The sequence below is a fragment of the Oncorhynchus kisutch genome, unplaced genomic scaffold (assembly GCF_002021735.2).
Source record: "Oncorhynchus kisutch isolate 150728-3 unplaced genomic scaffold, Okis_V2 scaffold768, whole genome shotgun sequence".
Classification (NCBI taxonomy): domain Eukaryota; kingdom Metazoa; phylum Chordata; class Actinopteri; order Salmoniformes; family Salmonidae; genus Oncorhynchus; species Oncorhynchus kisutch.
Window position 1 is genome coordinate 1,914 of NW_022262713.1, and position 18,952 is coordinate 20,865.

At 45.2% G+C, this 18,952-nt stretch overlaps 2 protein-coding genes across 16 annotated transcripts in view; both read right to left on the minus strand.

Annotated features, from left to right (window-relative positions):
* Window positions 1–451: 451 nt before the first annotated feature.
* On the minus strand, window positions 452–3,687 carry LOC116352792 (probable GPI-anchored adhesin-like protein PGA55; the record flags this gene model as incomplete). The annotated part of the gene is made up of 5 exons (XM_031816262.1): window positions 3,601–3,687; window positions 2,395–2,587; window positions 2,209–2,300; window positions 814–2,075; window positions 452–703 (listed from the first exon to the last, which is right to left on the minus strand). Coding segments are annotated over exons 1-5 (1,808 nt in total), but the record flags the coding sequence as incomplete, so codon positions are not given.
* Window positions 3,688–5,668: 1,981 nt separating this feature from the next.
* The window catches only part of LOC109876722 (R3H domain-containing protein 1), a 59,636-nt gene continuing 46,352 nt past the window's right edge, over window positions 5,669–18,952 (minus strand). For 14 of the 15 annotated variants that reach the window (XM_031816248.1, XM_031816247.1, XM_031816259.1 and 11 more), the window contains 7 exons: window positions 18,407–18,540; window positions 17,938–18,095; window positions 16,040–16,143; window positions 15,652–15,818; window positions 14,734–14,991; window positions 13,589–13,679; window positions 5,669–8,552 (listed from right to left, as the gene is read on the minus strand). In XM_031816248.1, the coding sequence (XP_031672108.1) occupies window positions 8,125–8,552; window positions 13,589–13,679; window positions 14,734–14,991; window positions 15,652–15,818; window positions 16,040–16,143; window positions 17,938–18,095; window positions 18,407–18,540 (1,340 nt within the window). In that variant the 3' untranslated portion in view covers window positions 5,669–8,124. The remainder of the gene's footprint in view (window positions 8,553–13,588; window positions 13,680–14,733; window positions 14,992–15,651; window positions 15,819–16,039; window positions 16,144–17,937; window positions 18,096–18,406; window positions 18,541–18,952) is intronic. The other variant, XM_031816257.1, reaches the window with a different exon arrangement.

The following is an 18,952-nucleotide window of genomic DNA, read 5'->3' on the forward strand; positions in this document are numbered from 1 at the left end:
CAAATAAATACACAGGTGGATTGACAGTCAGGACACACAGAAATAATTGATTTAATGGAACAAATTGTGTATATTCGGTACAACAGCACCCTCTAGTGTTGACTCATTAACATGTAGTTTCTAGTCTATTATCTAGTTATGCCCTCATGGCTAGCTTGACACGAAACAGCATCCTTGTTGAGACACAGCAAATAACACTAACTCAATTCTATTTAGTTGTCACAGAAATCTCTTGAAAACGTCTCACAGTGCTATCAATATATACCGCGCAAAAAAAGCTCTTTGTGCACTAGCTGCTAATGCAGAATGGTAAAAATGATCCACATTCTGACCACCACTACATGAAGTCCTCTTTATGCGGTTGATCCCTTCGATCCTTCACCCACTCAGTAAAGAGATGACTGGAAATAGAGGGACCGATGACCCGGACACTGAGCTCCTCTGCACGTACAGAACGTCCTCATAAATGTTGTTCACCTCGGCACAGATTTGCAGCAGCCTCTTTCTCTCACGCAGGTCCTGCCTTCTGTAGTCTATAGTGTGGATTCTCAGGGTTGACTGCCACACAGCAACCAAATCAGTCAGCTCTGATATGGTCAGTTGGACTTCAGAGAGACCCTTGCTGTCGCGGCGCCCTCTCAGTGATATCAGAGTCAGGTCGGCCACATCATTGTCATCGAACACAGCTGACACACCGTGGTTCCTAAAACATTGGTCAAACTGGTCTTTAGAAAATCTCTGAATGTAAAGAAATATGTTTGTGTCCACCCACGTGGACTCCTCTTCCATGTCAACATCACCACCTGAGCTGACCTTGGAAGTTCCTGCTGCCACTGGCTTGGCAGAGATTGATTATGGCTTGATGGAGCGATGTACTTCTCTAATGTGTGACTGCTGCTGATGACCTTGGATTCTCCACTCCCTGATGCCATGGAGCTCAGAGAATGATCAGAGCTTGATGGAGCTGCCCTGCGGTGCTTTTCCAAGGATTGATTTATTGTAGAAGCCACACTCCCTCCTGCCACAGAGCTTGACAGAGAATGATCAGCTGCCCTGTTCTTCTTCTCCCAGGTGTAACAGCTGACCCGGAAGTCCACCTCAGCACCATCCCCAGGTCTGACCCTGGAAGACCTACTCTCTGCTACCACAGAGCTCGGGGAATGATCATGGCTTGATGGAGATGGAGCTCTGTGCCTTTCCCAGGCATGACTGCTGCTGACCTGGGATACCCCATTCCCTACTGCCACTGAGGCCAGGGAGTAACCAGAGCTCAATGGAGCCCCGTGCTTCTCCCCTGGGTGACTGCTGCTGACCTGGGATACCCCATTCCCTGCTGCCACTGAGGCCAGGGAGTAACCAGAGCTCAATGGAGCCCCGTGCTTCTCCCCTGGGTGACTGCTGCTGACCTGGGATACCTCATTCCCTGCTGCCACTGAGGCCAGGGAGTAACCAGAGCTCGATGGAGCCCTGTGCTTCTCCCCTGGGTGACTGCTGCTGACCTGGGATACCCCATTCCCTGCTGCCACTGAGGTCAGGGAGTAACCAGAGCTCAATGGAGCCCCGTGCTTCTCCCCTGGGTGACTGCTGCTGACCTGGGATACCCCATTCCCTGCTGCCACTGAGGCCAGGGAGTAACCAGAGCTCAATGGAGCCCCGTGCTTCTCCCCTGGGTGACTGCTGCTGACCTGGGATACCCCATTCCCTGCTGCCACTGAGGCCAGGGAGTAACCAGAGCTCGATGGAGCCCTGTGCTTCTCCCCTGGGTGACTGCTGCTGACCTGGGATACCCCATTCCCTGCTGCCACTGAGGTCAGGGAGTAACCAGAGCTCGATGGAGCCCTGTGCTTCTCCCCTGGGTGACTGCTGCTGCTGGCAGTGGCCCGCTGGAGCAGGTCCTCTCTCAGGTCCCTGATGGCAGAGAAGGGTCCCTCCACTGAAGCTTTACCCTCCTGGTTGGGTAGAAGGCAGATCCTCACTGATCTGTGAGCAGACTGCAAGCTTTGGATCAGGGTCTCCTGCTGTTCCTCGTCACCGCAGATTGACAGGTCCACTTTAGCGTTCACGTAGAACAACACCTATGGCATGATGAATATAGGCTCAGTCAGTATGTGTACTGGACTGTGTGCTACTGTTCCTTCCATGCAGGAATAGAAACATTTACTATATTGATTTACTGTTTGATTGATCTGATTGCTTGACTGTACTCACGTCTTGGGTGAATCTGAATACAGTGATAGGGTAGTCTTGAGGGAACTCCTTGTCACACATTATCTGCTTCTTTCTGATTACCATCTCAGCATCTGTTACAATACATTTTTTGTTATGATCTAGAGGCATATATGTAACAAAACTACATCCCAGCTAAGAACACTTTTGTTACAGTATTTCTGTTACCTCTGGTGTTTTCAAATGTAACAAAAGCCACCCCCTTGAAGCTGGTCGGGTACTTGATGTTTTCTACATCTCCTCCGTGGCTTCTGGAGCTCTGGAAGTGAATAACCAGTTTGTCTGCCATGCGGCTGCTGGACAGTGTGTCTGGTACACCAGAGACCACGACTGTCCTGTTCTCCTCTGAGAGGTTCATCACCTAGAATGAATGGTATGCAAATAAACCATGGTCATGTGGAGGTTTAGCCTATCTAAAAGATACCAATAATTCAGATTGTAAAACGTATCTCTAGTTAAAATGTATTATCTCTGACCTGATCTCTTAAAATGCTGTGGATTTTAAAAGAAATAACCAACGACTCTTGAATGGTTTTAAGCGTGTTCATAAATTCACACTGGAGTGTCTGATTGGGTGTTCATGAATTCACTCTGGAGTGTCTGATTGGGTGTTCATAAATTCACTCTGGAGTGTCTGATTGGGTGTTCATAAATTCACTCTGGAGTGTCTGATTGGGTGTTCATAAATTCACACTGGAGTGTCTGATTGGTCTCTGGGTGTTCATAAATTCACTCTGGAGTGCCTAATTGGGTGTTCATCAATTCACTCTGGAGTGTCTGATTGGGTGTTCATACATTCACTCTGGAGTGTCTGATTGGCCTCTGGGTGTTCATAAATTCACTCTGATTGGGTGTTCATAAATTCACTCTGGAGTGTCTGATTGGCCTCTGGGTGTTCATAAATTCACTCTGGAGTGTCTGATTGGGTGTTCATAAATTCACTCTGGAGTGTCTGATTAGAGCCACACTGGAGGCTCTGGTCGAGGAGTGGGGTTGATCCGAGTGTTCTGACCTCACAATGGCTGTCACGCACCCAAGCTAACTGGCTAAAGTTAGCTAGCTTGCTAGCTACGTCCAGACAAGAATTAGGGAACGCCTCAATCTGACCATTTTACTCACCTTAGAAGAGCTGGTTAGGCTGTTGTAATGTTATCTAGAGCATTGGTGACTGTACCTGTGCTGCTGGCAAAAAATTTTTTTGCCGACGTTGACTGACACCGGTCATATTTAACCGGTGTTGAGCGTTCGTTCTGGCACACGGACGAGAGTGCTCTGAAATCGGAGTAGATAGCCAGAGTGAATTTACGAACGCACCCTAAATCATGCCATAACTTAGCAGAAAACTGGATCTATCATGCATGAAGTAGAACTTACCCGTTTCATTTTAAACAACACTAATTTCAACTCAGAGCGAGATGTACTATATGTCGACTGCCATTGACCATATAACAACCAAACGCATTTACCTTGTTTCGGTTTCGATGTGTGAATCCGAGTAGAATGCCTGATCTAAGGTCAGTTTAGCATTTCTGCTTTATGGATTTCAGTTGGATACGCGGATGCTAGACCTGCGTCTACTCAATAATTATAGACATACGTTCAAAACAACTGGGATCTCTAAAAATACCAAGTCAAAGATCTTGTTTTAAACTCACTGAAGTCCCAGTTCCCAGTTGTTTTGATCGCTGCATAAGAAGATAATTACAGGTCTCTCCGCCCAACGCGCCACCGCGGGCTGTCTAGCTCCCGCCTATCCGTTCTGTGGATTGGTGGATACGTAAGGATACGTAAACGCCTCCGAGCCAACTACGGCAACACACAGTCACCCCCTCCGCACCAAGAATAACGTTTATTCCGTTGCGTTTGTTTAAGCTGTTTATCCCGCTTATACCAGTTTTCAAAGAAAACAATACTAAGCACATATTTACCGGTAGAAAAAAAAATCGTTTATATTTTCATTTATATAAGCGAAGTCATACTTTCTCATTGTTGGTTGCTAGAGACGCGACCCAGTCGTTCGTCCTTATGCTCCGTTGCCATGACGTTACTATCTCGTTTGCCAGCCAGCTACGAAGAACACAATCACGACCTAGTCTGCAGACAGAATAACAGCAAAGTAACTTCTTATCCGTTCTCAACTCATTAAGATATATCCATAACAATGAGCTGATAATGCCCGACACAGTTATACAAGTTTTCCTTCTCGTCAGGACACTCGTGAACACTGACTGTTACGAGATCGCATTGCATATAAAACACTACGCTAGAAGCTATCAAACCTGCCAATATGACAACTGAATAAATAAATGTTACTGAAAACCGCTGGTCATACTAGAAACATGTGGGAGGATGCCAGAACAGTACAGCGACCAGAGAAGTTCATGTTCATCACTCACCACGTTAGGTCATCAGATGCTCCAAAAAAATGTCTCTTCGCCAGCCAAGTTTTTTTCCTCGTTGAACCTGCGTTTACAATGTATCCCATTTCAGTTTGTGTAGTTGTTGGTTTAGCGTTCTGTAACTTTGTAGCAAGTATGGTCAACATGTGTAAGCGCACATCTCCATACAAATTCTATTTGCTTGATGCGCGAAACAATGAACATACGCCACCTACTGGAGGAAGACAGATTTTCCGCCGAGTTGAGCATGTGGGGTAGTGAAAAAGCAATAACAATCAATCTTGAAATTCGGTTCATACTATCGGCACAAGAAACAAAAATATATTACAGATTCTCCTTGTAGGATGACAACCACAATATTGAAGGTACCGTTTCTCGGGGGCTTTTATATGTTACGTTGGATGATGATATCATACGGAGAACAAACCATGTTAAATTCAATGTTTATACAAGAACACAATTACTGTAGCTAATATGATAAATTATACAGGTAACTGCCAAAATAATGAAAACACTTTAAAGTAAATGAGGGATACAAAGTATATTGAAAGCTGGTGCTTCCACACAGGTGTGGTTTAATTAACATCCCATCATGCTAAAGTGGATAAAAATACTGGGTGGGTCATTATTTTGGTAACCATGGCTATGCCTCCTTAGGATGACAATGTCCCCATGCACAAGTGGTCACGGAATGGTTTGATGAGCATGAGAAACGATCTAAACCATATGCCATGGCCGTCTGTCACCAGATAGCGACCAAATTGAACACTTATGGGAGATTCTGGAGAAGTGAATGAAACAGCATTTTCCACCATCAAATAAAACACCACATTTTGGAATAATGGCATTGCATCCCTCCGACAGAGTTCGACACTTGTATAATCTATGCCGAGGTGCATTGAAGCAGTTCTGGCTCACAGTGTCTTCATAGGGTGTTGGGCCACCATGTTGGCAGTTACCTGTATGGTGGTAATGAAGCAAGCAGAAAGAATCTCATATTTTGTCAAACGACAGGAGTGTTGTTGGAATGACCAAGCACATCGTTTTGGTGTAAACATTTATTGGCTTCAAACAGACATAAAAACATGTTGCACCAGCAGACTGGACATCTCTCCTGAATCCACCACCAACAACCATCTTTAATACACATTTGTTTGGGTGTGATGGGGGTTTGGGGTGTGATGGGGTTGGGGGTGTGATGGGGGTTGGGATGGGGTTGGGGGTGTGATGGGGTTGGGGGTGTGCTGGGGGTTGGGATGGGGTTGGGGGTGTGATGGGGGTTGGGATGGGGTTGGGGGTGTGATGGGGGTTGGGGGTGTGATGGGGTTGGGGGTGTGCTGGGGGTTGGGATGGGGTTGGGGGTGTGATGGGGGTTGGGGTGTGTTGTGAATAATGCGACTTTTCCAGTGACCCTTCTGATAGGATACGAACGGTAAAACGAACTAAACATGAAAGGAATTTGGCCTGGCCACCCTATATAGTGCACTACTTTTGACCAGGGCCCATAGGGAATAGGGTGCCATTTGATACATAACCAGGGAATGGGTGGACTGAACAGAGAGGAGGGTTGGTGAGAAGGACATTCATTTTAGAATAGCTCAAATAGAATAAACCATCAATGAGATGCACCAAGGTTCTTCTCATCTTTTCCTTAAAAACAATAAACCACTATCAAAACAAACATTTCTCCCTTGTGCCAATGCAAACATACCATTAACTGTGTAGAAAAGTGAGAATAATTTAGCTACCATATCAGTGATGATTGATTGTGAAAGAAATGGGTGGGTCAGAGTTTATACAAATGGAATTGGATGGGGTGTCTTTAGGGGTGTTGGGGAGAGGGATGGATAGTGGCACCCGAGCCCAGTTAGAAGGCACCATTCTGTTGGGCTAAGTCCCAAATAGAACCCTATTCTCTAGATAGTGCACTACTTTAGACCAGGTCCCATAGGGCTCATAAGACCACAGCCCTATGGGACCTAAGTAGTGCACTATATAGGGAAATAGGGTGCCATTTGGGACACAACCTTGTTCTAGAAGACTAATCTTCTGTTGTAGTAGCACACCAACTGGCTAACGGGAGACTGACTCTACGGGCCAAATCCTAACTTGATATTATACGCCGGCACAACTCAGGCTTTCGTGTAAATCAACAGGACATTTTAAACTGAAATCTGGAGTTATCCGTTGCAGATCTCAACATCAGAATCCGGCCCAAAGAGAGACACTCTTGTCCAATGAGAGACACTCTTGTCCAATGAGAGACACTCTTGTCCAATGAGAGACACTCTTGTCCAATGAGAGACACTCTTGTCCAATGAGAGACACTCTTGTCCAAAGAGAGACACTCTTGTCCAAAGAGAGACACTCTTGTCCAAAGAGAGACACTCTTGTCCAAAGAGAGACACTCTTGTCCAAAGAGAGACACTCTTGTCCAATGAGAGACACTCTTGTCCAATGAGAGACACTCTTGTCCAATGAGAGACACTCTTGTCCAATGAGAGACACTCTTGTCCAATGAGAGACACTCTTGTCCAATGAGAGACACTCTTGTCCAATGAGAGACACTCTTGTCCAATGAGAGACACTCTTGTCCAATGAGAGACACTTGGTATATTATTGTAATGAATGAGTACAACCCTGCTTTGGGTGTTCTGACTGCAGCTTTTAAACATAAAACGAAATCAAATAAAACATGCTGCTTCCATGTTCTGTCTGCAAATAAAATATGACACTTTAGGAACTTCATTCCTGTTTTTCTGTCTGTGTCTTTGTGTTTCAACATTGGTGTGTTGTCAGATCCTTTTTTTTTACACATTTTCATCTCATAAAGTAGAGAACGTTCCAAAGGCATTAACACATTCCCAGAAAGCCTCTACAACTCAAGTGAAAAAGCTGTTAGGTAATGCCAAGCGAGTGATACTCCATCAGTCTGTCTGTCAGTCCGGTGGGGAGTGGAGACTAGCGAGTGATACTCCATCAGTCTGTCTGTCAGTCCGATGGGGAGTGGAGACTAGCGAGTGATACTCCATCAGTCTGTCTGTCAGTCCGGTGGGGAGTGGAGACTAGTGAGTGATGCTTGCAGAAGAGGGGTGTGTGATTGGTTGGCCGATGGCAGCAGTGGAGGTGGTGGTGGGGTGGAGGGGCCATGGCGAGGGCCCGTGACCGGCAGCCCCTCAAGGTAGCCCGTGGGAGCCCCTAGAACAACCTCTCAGGGGCCCTAGTAACATATCACCCCACCCTGCTATTGAGAGGTGGTCCTCTCCAGGTTGGCTGGCTACAGCACCCCACCCTGCTTTTGAGAGCAAGTCCTCTCCAGGTTGGCTGGCTACAGCACCCCACCCTGCTTTTGAGAGCAAGTCCTCTCCAGGTTGGCTGGCTACAGCACCCCACCCTGCTTTTGAGAGCAAGTCCTCTCCAGGTTGGCTGGCTACAGCACCCCACCCTGCTATTGAGAGGTGGTCCTCTCCTGGTTGGCTGGCTACAGCACCCTACCCTGTTATTGAGAGGTGGTCCTCTCCTGGTTGTGAAACTCATCAGAGTGTCTCTTGCTAGTTCTGAGTTTGAACGTGGTGGTAAGAATGGGTCCAGGGCCGGCAGGGCCACTGTGTCTGAGCAAGGCGTTCTGAGCTGCGTACCTGGAGGGAAACACAGCCAGGATGGTGTAGGTGGACGCCAGGTCATTATGGTTACTACTGGGGGGTTTGGAACAGGAAGTAGTGTCAGTGTTTGTGTCACCGTTGTTACCGTCCCCCCCAGCCCCACAGTGCTTCAGCAGGGTTTCACCAGACTGGTGTTGGTGCTGTTGGGTCTCAGACAACCACTTGATCATGGCCCCTCCTCTGTACAGTTCCCCCAGGAGAGAGTCTGCCTCCGTACGACTGATGCCCTCTGGTAGCTCCAGCACCTCCAGGACTCCACCGTTCACTGCACAGAGAGAGAATTGATTGATTCACCTGGTCAGTTATTGACAACATGATCTTTTACCAATTACTGCATGGAGACCAACGGAAGCTGTTCATCTCTAGTGGCAACAGGGATGACATTTAATTTAGCTGTTTTTGGGGAGTAATTGTGGACCAATAAACACTACTAGAGTGATTTCAATACAGATCATTTTTCCTTCTAAAATAAAATCTTGCTGTGTGGAATCCAATCCAGTATGTGAGAGAATCATTATATTCCCAACACCTAGGTACACCAGTTCATTTATTTAGCCAGGTGTGAATTCTGCCTAGTCTATAAATTCTTCTTCTTACATGAACAAATACACTCCCGTATGGTCCTTCAGTGCACAGCAAGTGGTTTATAATGAGAATATATACACACATTCAGTACCAGTCAAACGTTTCTAACACACCTCCTCATTCAAGGGTTTTTCTTTATTTTCTACATTGTAGAATAATAGTGAAGACATCAACACTATGAAACGCATATAGAATCATGTAGTAACCAAAACAAGTGTTAAATCAAAATGCATGTTATATTCGAGATTCTTCAAAGTAGCCACCCTTTGCCTTGATGACAGCTTTGCACACTCTTGGCATTCTCTCAACCAGCTTCATGAGGTCGACACCTGGAATGCATTTCAATTAACAGGTGTGCCTTGTTGAAAGTTACATTTGTGGAATTTCTTTCCTTCTTAATGCGTTTGAGCCAATCAGATTCGTTGTGACATGGTAGGGGTGGTATACAGAAGATAGCCCTATTTGGTAAAAGACCAAGTTTATATTATGGCAAGAACAGCTGAAATAAGCAAAGAGCAACAACAGTCCATCATTACTTTAAGACATGAAGCTCAGCCAATAAAGAAAATACTTGCTTGGTCCAGGAAACATGAGCTATGAACATTATCCAAACTGGACATTTCTGGTCATGAGCTATGAACATTATCCAAACTGGAGATTTCTGGTCATGAGCTATGAACATGATCCAAACTGGAGATTTCTGGTCATGAGCTATGAACATGATCCAAACTGGACATTTCTGGTCATGAGCTATGAACATGATCCAAACTGGACATTTCTGGTCATGAGCTATGAACATGATCCAAACTGGACATTTCTGGTCATGAGCTATGAACATGATCCAAACTCGAGATTTCTGGTCATGAGCTATGAACATGATCCAAACTGGACATTTCTGGTCATGAGCTATGAACATTATCCAAACTGGAGATTTCTGGTCATGAGCTATGAACATTATCCAAACTGGACATTTCTGGTCATGAGCTATGAACATGATCCAAACTGGACATTTCTGGTCATGAGCTATGAACATGATCCAAACTCGAGATTTCTGGTCATGAGCTATGAACATTATCCAAACTGGAGATTTCTGGTCATGAGCTATGAACATTATCCAAACTGGAGATTTCTGGTCATGAGCTATGAACATTATCCAAACTGGACATTTCTGGTCATGAGCTATGAACATTATCCAAACTGGACATTTCTGGTCATGAGCTATGAACATTATCCAAACTGGACATTTCTGGTCATGAGCTATGAACATTATCCAAACTGGACATTTCTGGTCATGAGCTAGAGTAGGTGAACGGATGATCTCCACATGTGTGGTTCCCACCATGAAGCGTGGAGGTGTGATGGTGCTTTGCTAGTGACACAGTCTGTGATTTATTTAGAATTCAATGTACACTCAACCAGCATGGCTACGACAGCATTATACAGCGATACGCCATCCCAACTGGGTTTGTGATTAGTGGGACTACAATTTGTTTTTCTACAGGACAATGACCCAACACACCTCCAGGCTGTGTAAGGGCTATTTGACCAAGAAGGAGAGTGATGAGGCTTCCACAATCACCCAACCTCAACCCAATTGAGATGGTTTGGAATGAGTCGGAACGCAGAGTGAAGGAAAAGCAGCCAACAAGTGCTCAGCATATGTGGGAACTCCTTCTAGACTGTTGGAAAAGCATTCCTCATGTAGCTGGTTGAGAGAATGCCAAGAGTGTGCAAAGCTGTCATCAAGGCAAAGGGTGGCTACTTTGACGAGTCTAAAATCTATTTTGGTTACTACATGATTCAATGTGTTATTTCAGTTGATGTCTTTACTATTATTCTACAATATAGAAAATAGTAAAAATAAAGAAAAACCCTTGAATGAGTAGGTGTCCAAAACTTTTGACAGGTACTGTATATACATTTTTATAAATATTTTTATGTTTATAAATATTATATTAGAAAAAATATTGTTCTCAGACTCAAGTGTGATGATCAACAGGAATCCATTCACAGACCATTATTATTTATACTCCAAAATATATAAAATGGGACTAAACAGGGTTACATAATCTAATCACACATACAGGGTTACATAATCTAATCACACATACAGGGTTACATAATCTAATCACACATACAGGGTTACATAATCTAATCACACATACAGGGTTACATAATCTAATCACACATACAGGGTTACATAATCTAATCACACATACAGGGTTACATAATCTAATCACACATACAGGGTTACATAATCTAATCACACATACAGGGGTTACATAATCTAATCACACATACAGGGGTTACATAATCTAATCACACATACAGGGTTACATAATCTAATCACACATACAGGGGGTTACATAATCTAATCACACATACAGGGTGTTACATAATCTAATCACACATACAGGGGGTTACATAATCTAATCACACATACAGGGGGTTACATAATCTAATCACACATACAGGGGGTTACATAATCTAATCACACATACAGGGGTTACATAATCTAATCACACATACAGGGGTTACATAATCTAATCACACATACAGGGTTACATAATCTAATCACACATACAGGGTTACATAATCTAATCACACATACAGGGTTACATAATCTAATCACACATACAGGGTTACATAATCTAATCACACATACAGGGTTACATAATCTAATCACACATACAGGGTTACATAATCTAATCACACATACAGGGTTACATAATCTAATCACACATACAGGGTTACATAATCTAATCACACATACAGGGTTACATAATCTAATCACACAAACAGGGTTACATAATCTAATCACACATACAGGGTTACATAATCTAATCACACATACAGGGTTACATAATCTAATCACACATACAGGGGTTACATAATCTAATCACACATACAGGGTTACATAATCTAATCACACATACAGGGTTACATAATCTAATCACACATACAGGGGTTACATAATCTAATCACACATACAGGGTTACATAATCTAATCACACATACAGGGTTACATAATCTAATCACACATACAGGGTTACATAATCTAATCACACATACAGGGGTTACATAATCTAATCACACATACAGGGGTTACATAATCTAATCACACATACAGGGTTACATAATCTAATCACACATACAGGGTTACATAATCTAATCACACATACAGGTTTTTTTTCTGGATCAAAACGGGGCTTAGGTGGTGGGTGTGGCTATGGGTTCACCAACTTACATTTGAGGCTGTCCTATTGGCCTGAGTGATAAAATGTTGTTTAAAAGCTAATTTCCTGCAATTCAACACATTTTGTCAAGGCTTCTGCTATCTGAGTGACAAACTAAATGAAAAAACATGGGGGCCTCAAGCCATGACAAAACTCCTGAATGAATTATTTTAAAAAAATTATCCTCGTCTAGCTTTTAATTAGGTTATTATTAGTTCTCAAAGACGATATTATTAAAAAATATATAGGTCCATTATATGTTCTATGTGTCTAATATCCGGTTTTAGTAGTTTGATGTGGAACTGACAGTGTTTTAGAAAAATGAAATCTTATACAAATCTGATCACCCCCCCCCCCCCCCCCCAGGGAGAATGGCACTTCCATTAAAACAAAAGTACATTCTCTGACGAGCTCTTAGATATGGTCATTTTCACATTTTCATAGAATGTTTGGGAACTGACATTGAGTAAGGCATTTGTTAAAATTCTAGAACAATATATAGTGGGAAAGTGGCCGTGTGTTTGGACAATTAATAGACACTGCAGCAAATGAACCCCAATAAGAACGTGTATGTCTTGTCCAGAACCAGACTCTACACAGACCGGTGCATCATAGCCAATCAAAGCTACAGTAGGCATTTATGCAAATAAACCATTTGCCACATGGGCCTGCCATCATTCACTATGAACTGGACTATGTGTTTACAGGCAGTAGGGCCTGTCATCATTCACTATGAACTGGACTATGTGTTTACAGGCAGTAGGACCTGTCATCATTCACTATGAACTGGACTGTGTGTTTGCAGGCAGTAGGGCCTGTCATCATTCACTATGAACTGGACTATGTGTTTACAGGCAGTAGGGCCTGTCATCATTCACTATGAACTGGACTGTGTGTTTACAGGCAGTAGGACCTGTCATCATTCACTATGAACTGGACTGTGTGTTTACAGGCAGTAAGGCCTGTCATCATTCACTATGAACTGGACTGTGTGTTTACAGGCAGTAAGGCCTGTCATCATTCACTATGAACTGGACTATGTGTTTACAGGCAGTAGGACCTGTCATCATTCACTATGAACTGGACTGTGTGTTTACAGGCAGTAGGGCCTGTCATCATTCACTATGAACTGGACTGTGTGTTTACAGGCAGTAGGGCCTGTCATCATTCACTATGAACTGGACTGTGTGTTTACAGGCAGTAAGGCCTGTCATCATTCACTTTGAACTGGACTGTGTGTTTACAGGCAGTAGCAACAGTGCGACTTCAGACCATTAGAAAGCATTTACCAAAAGCCACAGAATGCAGCTGAATGGATACATGCCAATATGTAAATACCACTGGAGTCCTCTTACAACCGGGAACGTCACGGTCCTATTGATCAAACCACCATGAACAGGTAGGCTCTCTCCCTGCCTAAGATCAACAACTAAGGTCTCTCCTCGCCCGTCCCTGGGTCATGGTCTCTCCTCTCTATTACCTGGGTCACCTACACTAAGATCTGATGATAATGACTTCCTAGGTGGTGGTCTCCTCCCTCGCCCCCCATGATGCCGGATTCCCATTGGGCCCTGAGGGAAAAGGAAAAGGAGGCAGACATGTTGACTGGACTGAGATTTTGTCTACTTTTTCATATTTTAATCTTACATTTTCATGTCACAGATTTGGTACATTTTATCATATGAAACAAGCTCCTTTGTCAAGTGTGTGTGTGTGTTCTGAGGACCACGTGGTGGTGGTTGGGGATCATGTGGTGTGTGTGTGTGTGTTCTGAGGACCACGTGGTGGTGGTTGGGGATCATGTGGTGTGTGTGTATGTTCTGAGGACCACGTGGTGGTGGTTGGGGATCATGTGGTGTGTGTGTGTGTTCTGAGGACCACGTGGTGGTGGTTGGGGATCATGTGGTGTGTGTATGTTCTGAGGACCACGTGGTGGTGGTTGGGGATCATGTGGTGTGTGTGTGTGTTCTGAGGACCACGTGGTGGTGGTTGGGGATCATGTGGTGTGTGTATGTTCTGAGGACCACGTGGTGGTGGTTGGGGATCATGTGGTGTGTGTGTGTGTGTTCTGAGGACTCACGTGGTGGTGGTTGGGGATCATGTGGTGTGTGTATGTTCTGAGGACCACGTGGTGGTGGTTGGGAATCATGTGGTGTGTGTGTGTGTTCTGAGGACTCACGTGGTGGTGGTTGGGGATCATGTGGTGTGTGTGTTCTGAGGACCACGTGGTGGTGGTTGGGGATCATGTGGTGTGTGTATGTTCTGAGGACCACGTGGTGGTGGTTGGGGATCATGTGGTGTGTGTGTGTGTTCTGAGGACCACGTGGTGGTGGTTGGGGATCATGTGGTGTGTGTGTGTGTTCTGAGGACCACGTGGTGGTGGTTGGGGATCATGTGGTGTGTGTGTGTGTTCTGAGGACCACGTGGTGGTGGTTGGGGATCATGTGGTGTGTGTGTGTGTTCTGAGGACTCACGTGGTGGTGGTTGGGGATCATGTGGTGTGTGTGTGTGTTCTAAGGACTCACGTGGTGGTGGTTGGGGATCATGTGGTGTGTGTGTGTGTTCTGAGGACTCACGTGGTGGTGGTTGGGGATCATGTGGTGTGTGTATGTTCTGAGGACTCACGTGGTGGTGGTTGGGGATCATGTGGTGTGTGCCATGGATCAGCGGAGGCCTGATGGCAGGGTTGTACTGGAGGGGTTGACCCAGCAATGGGTATCTGCCGTCCACTGCCTGCCCTGGGCCGAAGGGTCTGGGGAACTGGGTCATTATGGGGATGGGGGTGAGGCCGGCCGAGCGGAGGTTCTTTATGGAGGTGAGTTGGTGGGTTGGGGCTTGGGGCTGGGCTGGAGGCGTGCTGGGGCCGCCCAGCTGAGGACTGTTCTATAGGACAGAGGCAAAAAAGGAGGGACAGGGAGGTGGGGGTCAGAGGGGACATAGAAACCCTTATATACAGTCCATCAGAGGGAAAGTGTATCCCTAGTTCAAAGAGACAGGCCTGAGCAAGATGCTCGGAGTCGCTTATCTTGATAACACAATTAGCAGTTTTTTGGGATGCAAGATGTGTAGATCAGTCATCCTGCCCCCTCTCCCAGGCTGATCCTGCCCCCTCTCCCAGGCTGATCCTGCCCCCTCTCCCAGGCTGATCCTGCCCCCTCTCCCAGGCTGATCCTGCCCCCTCTCCCAGGCTGATCCTGCCCCCTCTCCCAGGCTGATCCTGCCCTCTCTCCAACATGCAGAATATTACAAAGACTCCTGACTGGTTATGTCTAATTATCAGCAGCTCAGTAGTTACCTGTTAGTTGTCTAGTTGTTCTGAGAAGTTACCTGTGAGTTGTTCTGAGTAGTTACCTGTGAGTTGTTTAGTTGTTCTGAGTAGTTACCTGTGAGTTGTCTAGTTGTTCTGAGTAGTTACCTGTGAGTTGTCTAGTTGTTCTGAGTAGTTACCTGTGAGTTGTCTAGTTGTTCTGAGTAGTTACCTGTGAGTTGTCTAGTTGTTCTGAGTAGTTACCTGTGAGTTGTCTAGTTGTTCTGAGTAGTTACCTGTGAGTTATTTAGTTGTTCTGAGGACCTCTGGCTGCGTGTGTGATCCAGACTGTAGTATCTGTTGTGTTTCCACTGTGGAGGGGAGTGGGCTCTGGGCTGGTGGTTAGGGGGCAGGGTCAGCTGCATCATCACCATCCCACCACTGTGAGGACCGGGGAGCACACCTACACACAGTTACAACAACAACCTCAAAATCACAGCTTCATTGTCAAAGGAACGTTTCCATCCTCGGATGGACAGGACACACAAGGCAGGAAAACCATTTCAATGGTTTTAAATCTCATACTTAAGGGTCTTTCAAAGCGAACGGTATCTATTTTAGTATGTGTGTGATCCCGGGGGGAATTGAACCCACGACCTTGGTGTTGCTGAGAGGTAATGTCACCTGAGCACTGCTGTCCTGGTAGCTGCTGGGTTCCACACGGAGACGAAGCCCGGGGAAACTGCATCTGCTCTGCCCCAGCAGGAGGTAAGAAACCCATCGATGGACTGTGGAGACACTTGCTTAGTCAATATATTTATGGAGCTCTATATGAGGCATCAATTAAAAGACATTGATAGCACCAGCAGCCAGCCACTTTATATTCGCTCTCAAAGTCTCCCTTAAAGAGCCCCAACACAATGTTTCAGAAATAGTCTTGTATTAAAGGTAGGTTAACGATCTCTGATTAACGGTGACAGTCCATGAGAACAAACAAACATGTCATTCATTTCCTCTTTATGACCTGAATCACTCTGTCATCAGACTGAAGGATGACATTACAGCTGCCTGGTACTGTACCCATAGGGCTCTGGTTAAAAGTAGTGCACTATATAGGGAATAGGGTTTTATTTGGGACACTTAATATTAACACTGACAGTACTGATGCTGTGGGGCGGAATAGAGGAACCATTACAACAGGGAGGGAAGTAACTTTCAGCTCAGTGGAGCTTCTGTTAGTAGGGCAGTCTGGAGGTCACTTTCAGCTCAGTCAGTGGAGCTTGTTAGTAGAGCAGTCTGGAGGTGACTTTCAGCTCAGTGGAGCTTCTGTTAGTAGGGCAGTCTGGAGATCACTTTCAGCTCAGTGGAGTTTGTTAGTAGGGCAGTCTGGAGGTCACTTTCAGCTCAGTGGAGTCTTAGTTGGGCAGTCTGGAGATCACTTTCAGCTCAGTGGAGTCTGTTAGTAGGGCAGTCTGGAGATCACTTTCAGCTCAGTGGAGTTTGTTAGTAGGGCAGTCTGGAGATCACTTTCAGCTCAGTGGAGTCTGTTAGTAGGGCAGTCTGGAGGTCACGTTCAGCTCAGTGGAGTCTGTTAGTAGGGCAGTCTGGAGGTCACTTTCAGCTCAGAGGAGTTTGTTAGTAGGGCAGTCTGGAGGTCACTTTCAGCTCAGTGGAGTCTGTTAGTAGGGCAGTTTGGAGGTCACTTTCAGCTCAGTGGAGCTTCTGTTAGTAGGGCAGTCTGGAGGTCACTTTCAGCTCAGTCAGTGGAGCTTGTTAGTAGAGCAGTCTGGAGGTGACTTTCAGCTCAGTGGAGCTTCTGTTAGTAGGGCAGTCTGGAGATCACTTTCAGCTCAGTGGAGTTTGTTAGTAGGGCAGTCTGGAGGTCACTTTCAGCTCAGTGGAGTCTTAGTTGGGCAGTCTGGAGATCACTTTCAGCTCAGTGGAGTCTGTTAGTAGGGCAGTCTGGAGATCACTTTCAGCTCAGTGGAGTTTGTTAGTAGGGCAGTCTGGAGATCACTTTCAGCTCAGTGGAGTCTGTTAGTAGGGCAGTCTGGAGGTCACGTTCAGCTCAGTGGAGTCTGTTAGTAGGGCAGTCTGGAGGTCACTTTCAGCTCAGAGGAGTTTGTTAGTAGGGCAGTCTGGAGGTCACTTTCAGCTCAGTGGAGTCTGTTAGTAGGGCAGTTTGGAGGTCACTTTCAGCTCAGTGGAGCTTCTGTTAGTAGGGCAGTCTGGAGCATGATTTATAAGGCTGATAAACAGGTGCAGTGCAGCCCAGTCTTAATAGTACACCTCAGCTCCCATGAGGAACGGTTTCTACACCGGCAATAACTCCCTTCATCAACCACACTATAGGAGAACTATGGCCCTGGGGGGGCCTCTATAGAGTCTAGCTACAAGCTACTATAATGGACTGTTGTAAATGGTGTTGGCAGTTTGGTTGGTACATCGGTATCTGCGCCACTTTCATCAACGTTGAACTACTTAGGAATATGAAACAGTCCCAGATTACAGACCTAACACTTAGACTATTTAATACAAAGTCCGGCTTCCTACTGTCAACAACAGAACAGCTCAGTTCCTACCTCATGGTGCTGTGTTGATTTGGGGGCATGACACTGTAGTAAACCTGCATGCCTGACATGGCCATGGGAGCTTGGCTTGGATGGCTCTGGATCATCATGGGCTGTTGACATGCCTGCTGATGTGGAGGCATGTTCTGAGACCCCTGGGGCATTGATACCTGCACCACGCACACAGACCATATGGAAAAACAGGGTTAAGCAGGAGTATTTATTTTTTACATCTACAATTGATACAGACATCTGATGTTGGATCCCTTTCAAATCTCTTTTCAATTCAATCCTCAAACTATTTAACATTTCAGAGTTCGGTTGATCTAATTATAAGATTTTCAGTCAGGCAAAGATGTTCACAAGAGCAAGATGTTCACAATAGAAGATCAAACCATGTCAAAGCAAAAGGACAGGACAAATCAATTTGATTCTTTAATTGATAAAACAGTTTAATAATGACAAGCCAATAAGAACGTACCTGATAAGACGGCATTGAAGGGTACTGGACCATGAAGGCCGTCATGTGATTTCCCATATTGCTGTGCTGCTGGTTGTTCACCAGGTTCTGATGCTGAGGGCCTTGGGGCTGATTTGGCATCACAGCGTGGTAACCTTCAGTAACATTAGGACGTTACAATTCACTTCTATTGAAATAATCTACTGAGATGTAGAACATTTCAATTCATTGTTTTTAAACAAAATGGTGCCATTAATTCTATTCACAACGACTATGAATGAATGAGCCCAAGTGAAATGAGAAACATATTTAATATGCCTCTGTTGTCTTGGGAGATGATCTCTCTTTACTTTATTAGAATTAAGCAATAAGGCCCGAGGGGGTGTGGTATGTGGCCAATATACCACAGCTAAGGGCTGTTCTTATGCACGACGCAACGCTGAGTGCCTGGATACAGCCCTTAGCCATGGTATATTGGCCAAATACCACAAACCCCCAGGTGCCTTATTGCTATAAAGTTATAAACTGGTTACCAACGTAATTAGAGCAGTAAAAATACATGTTTTG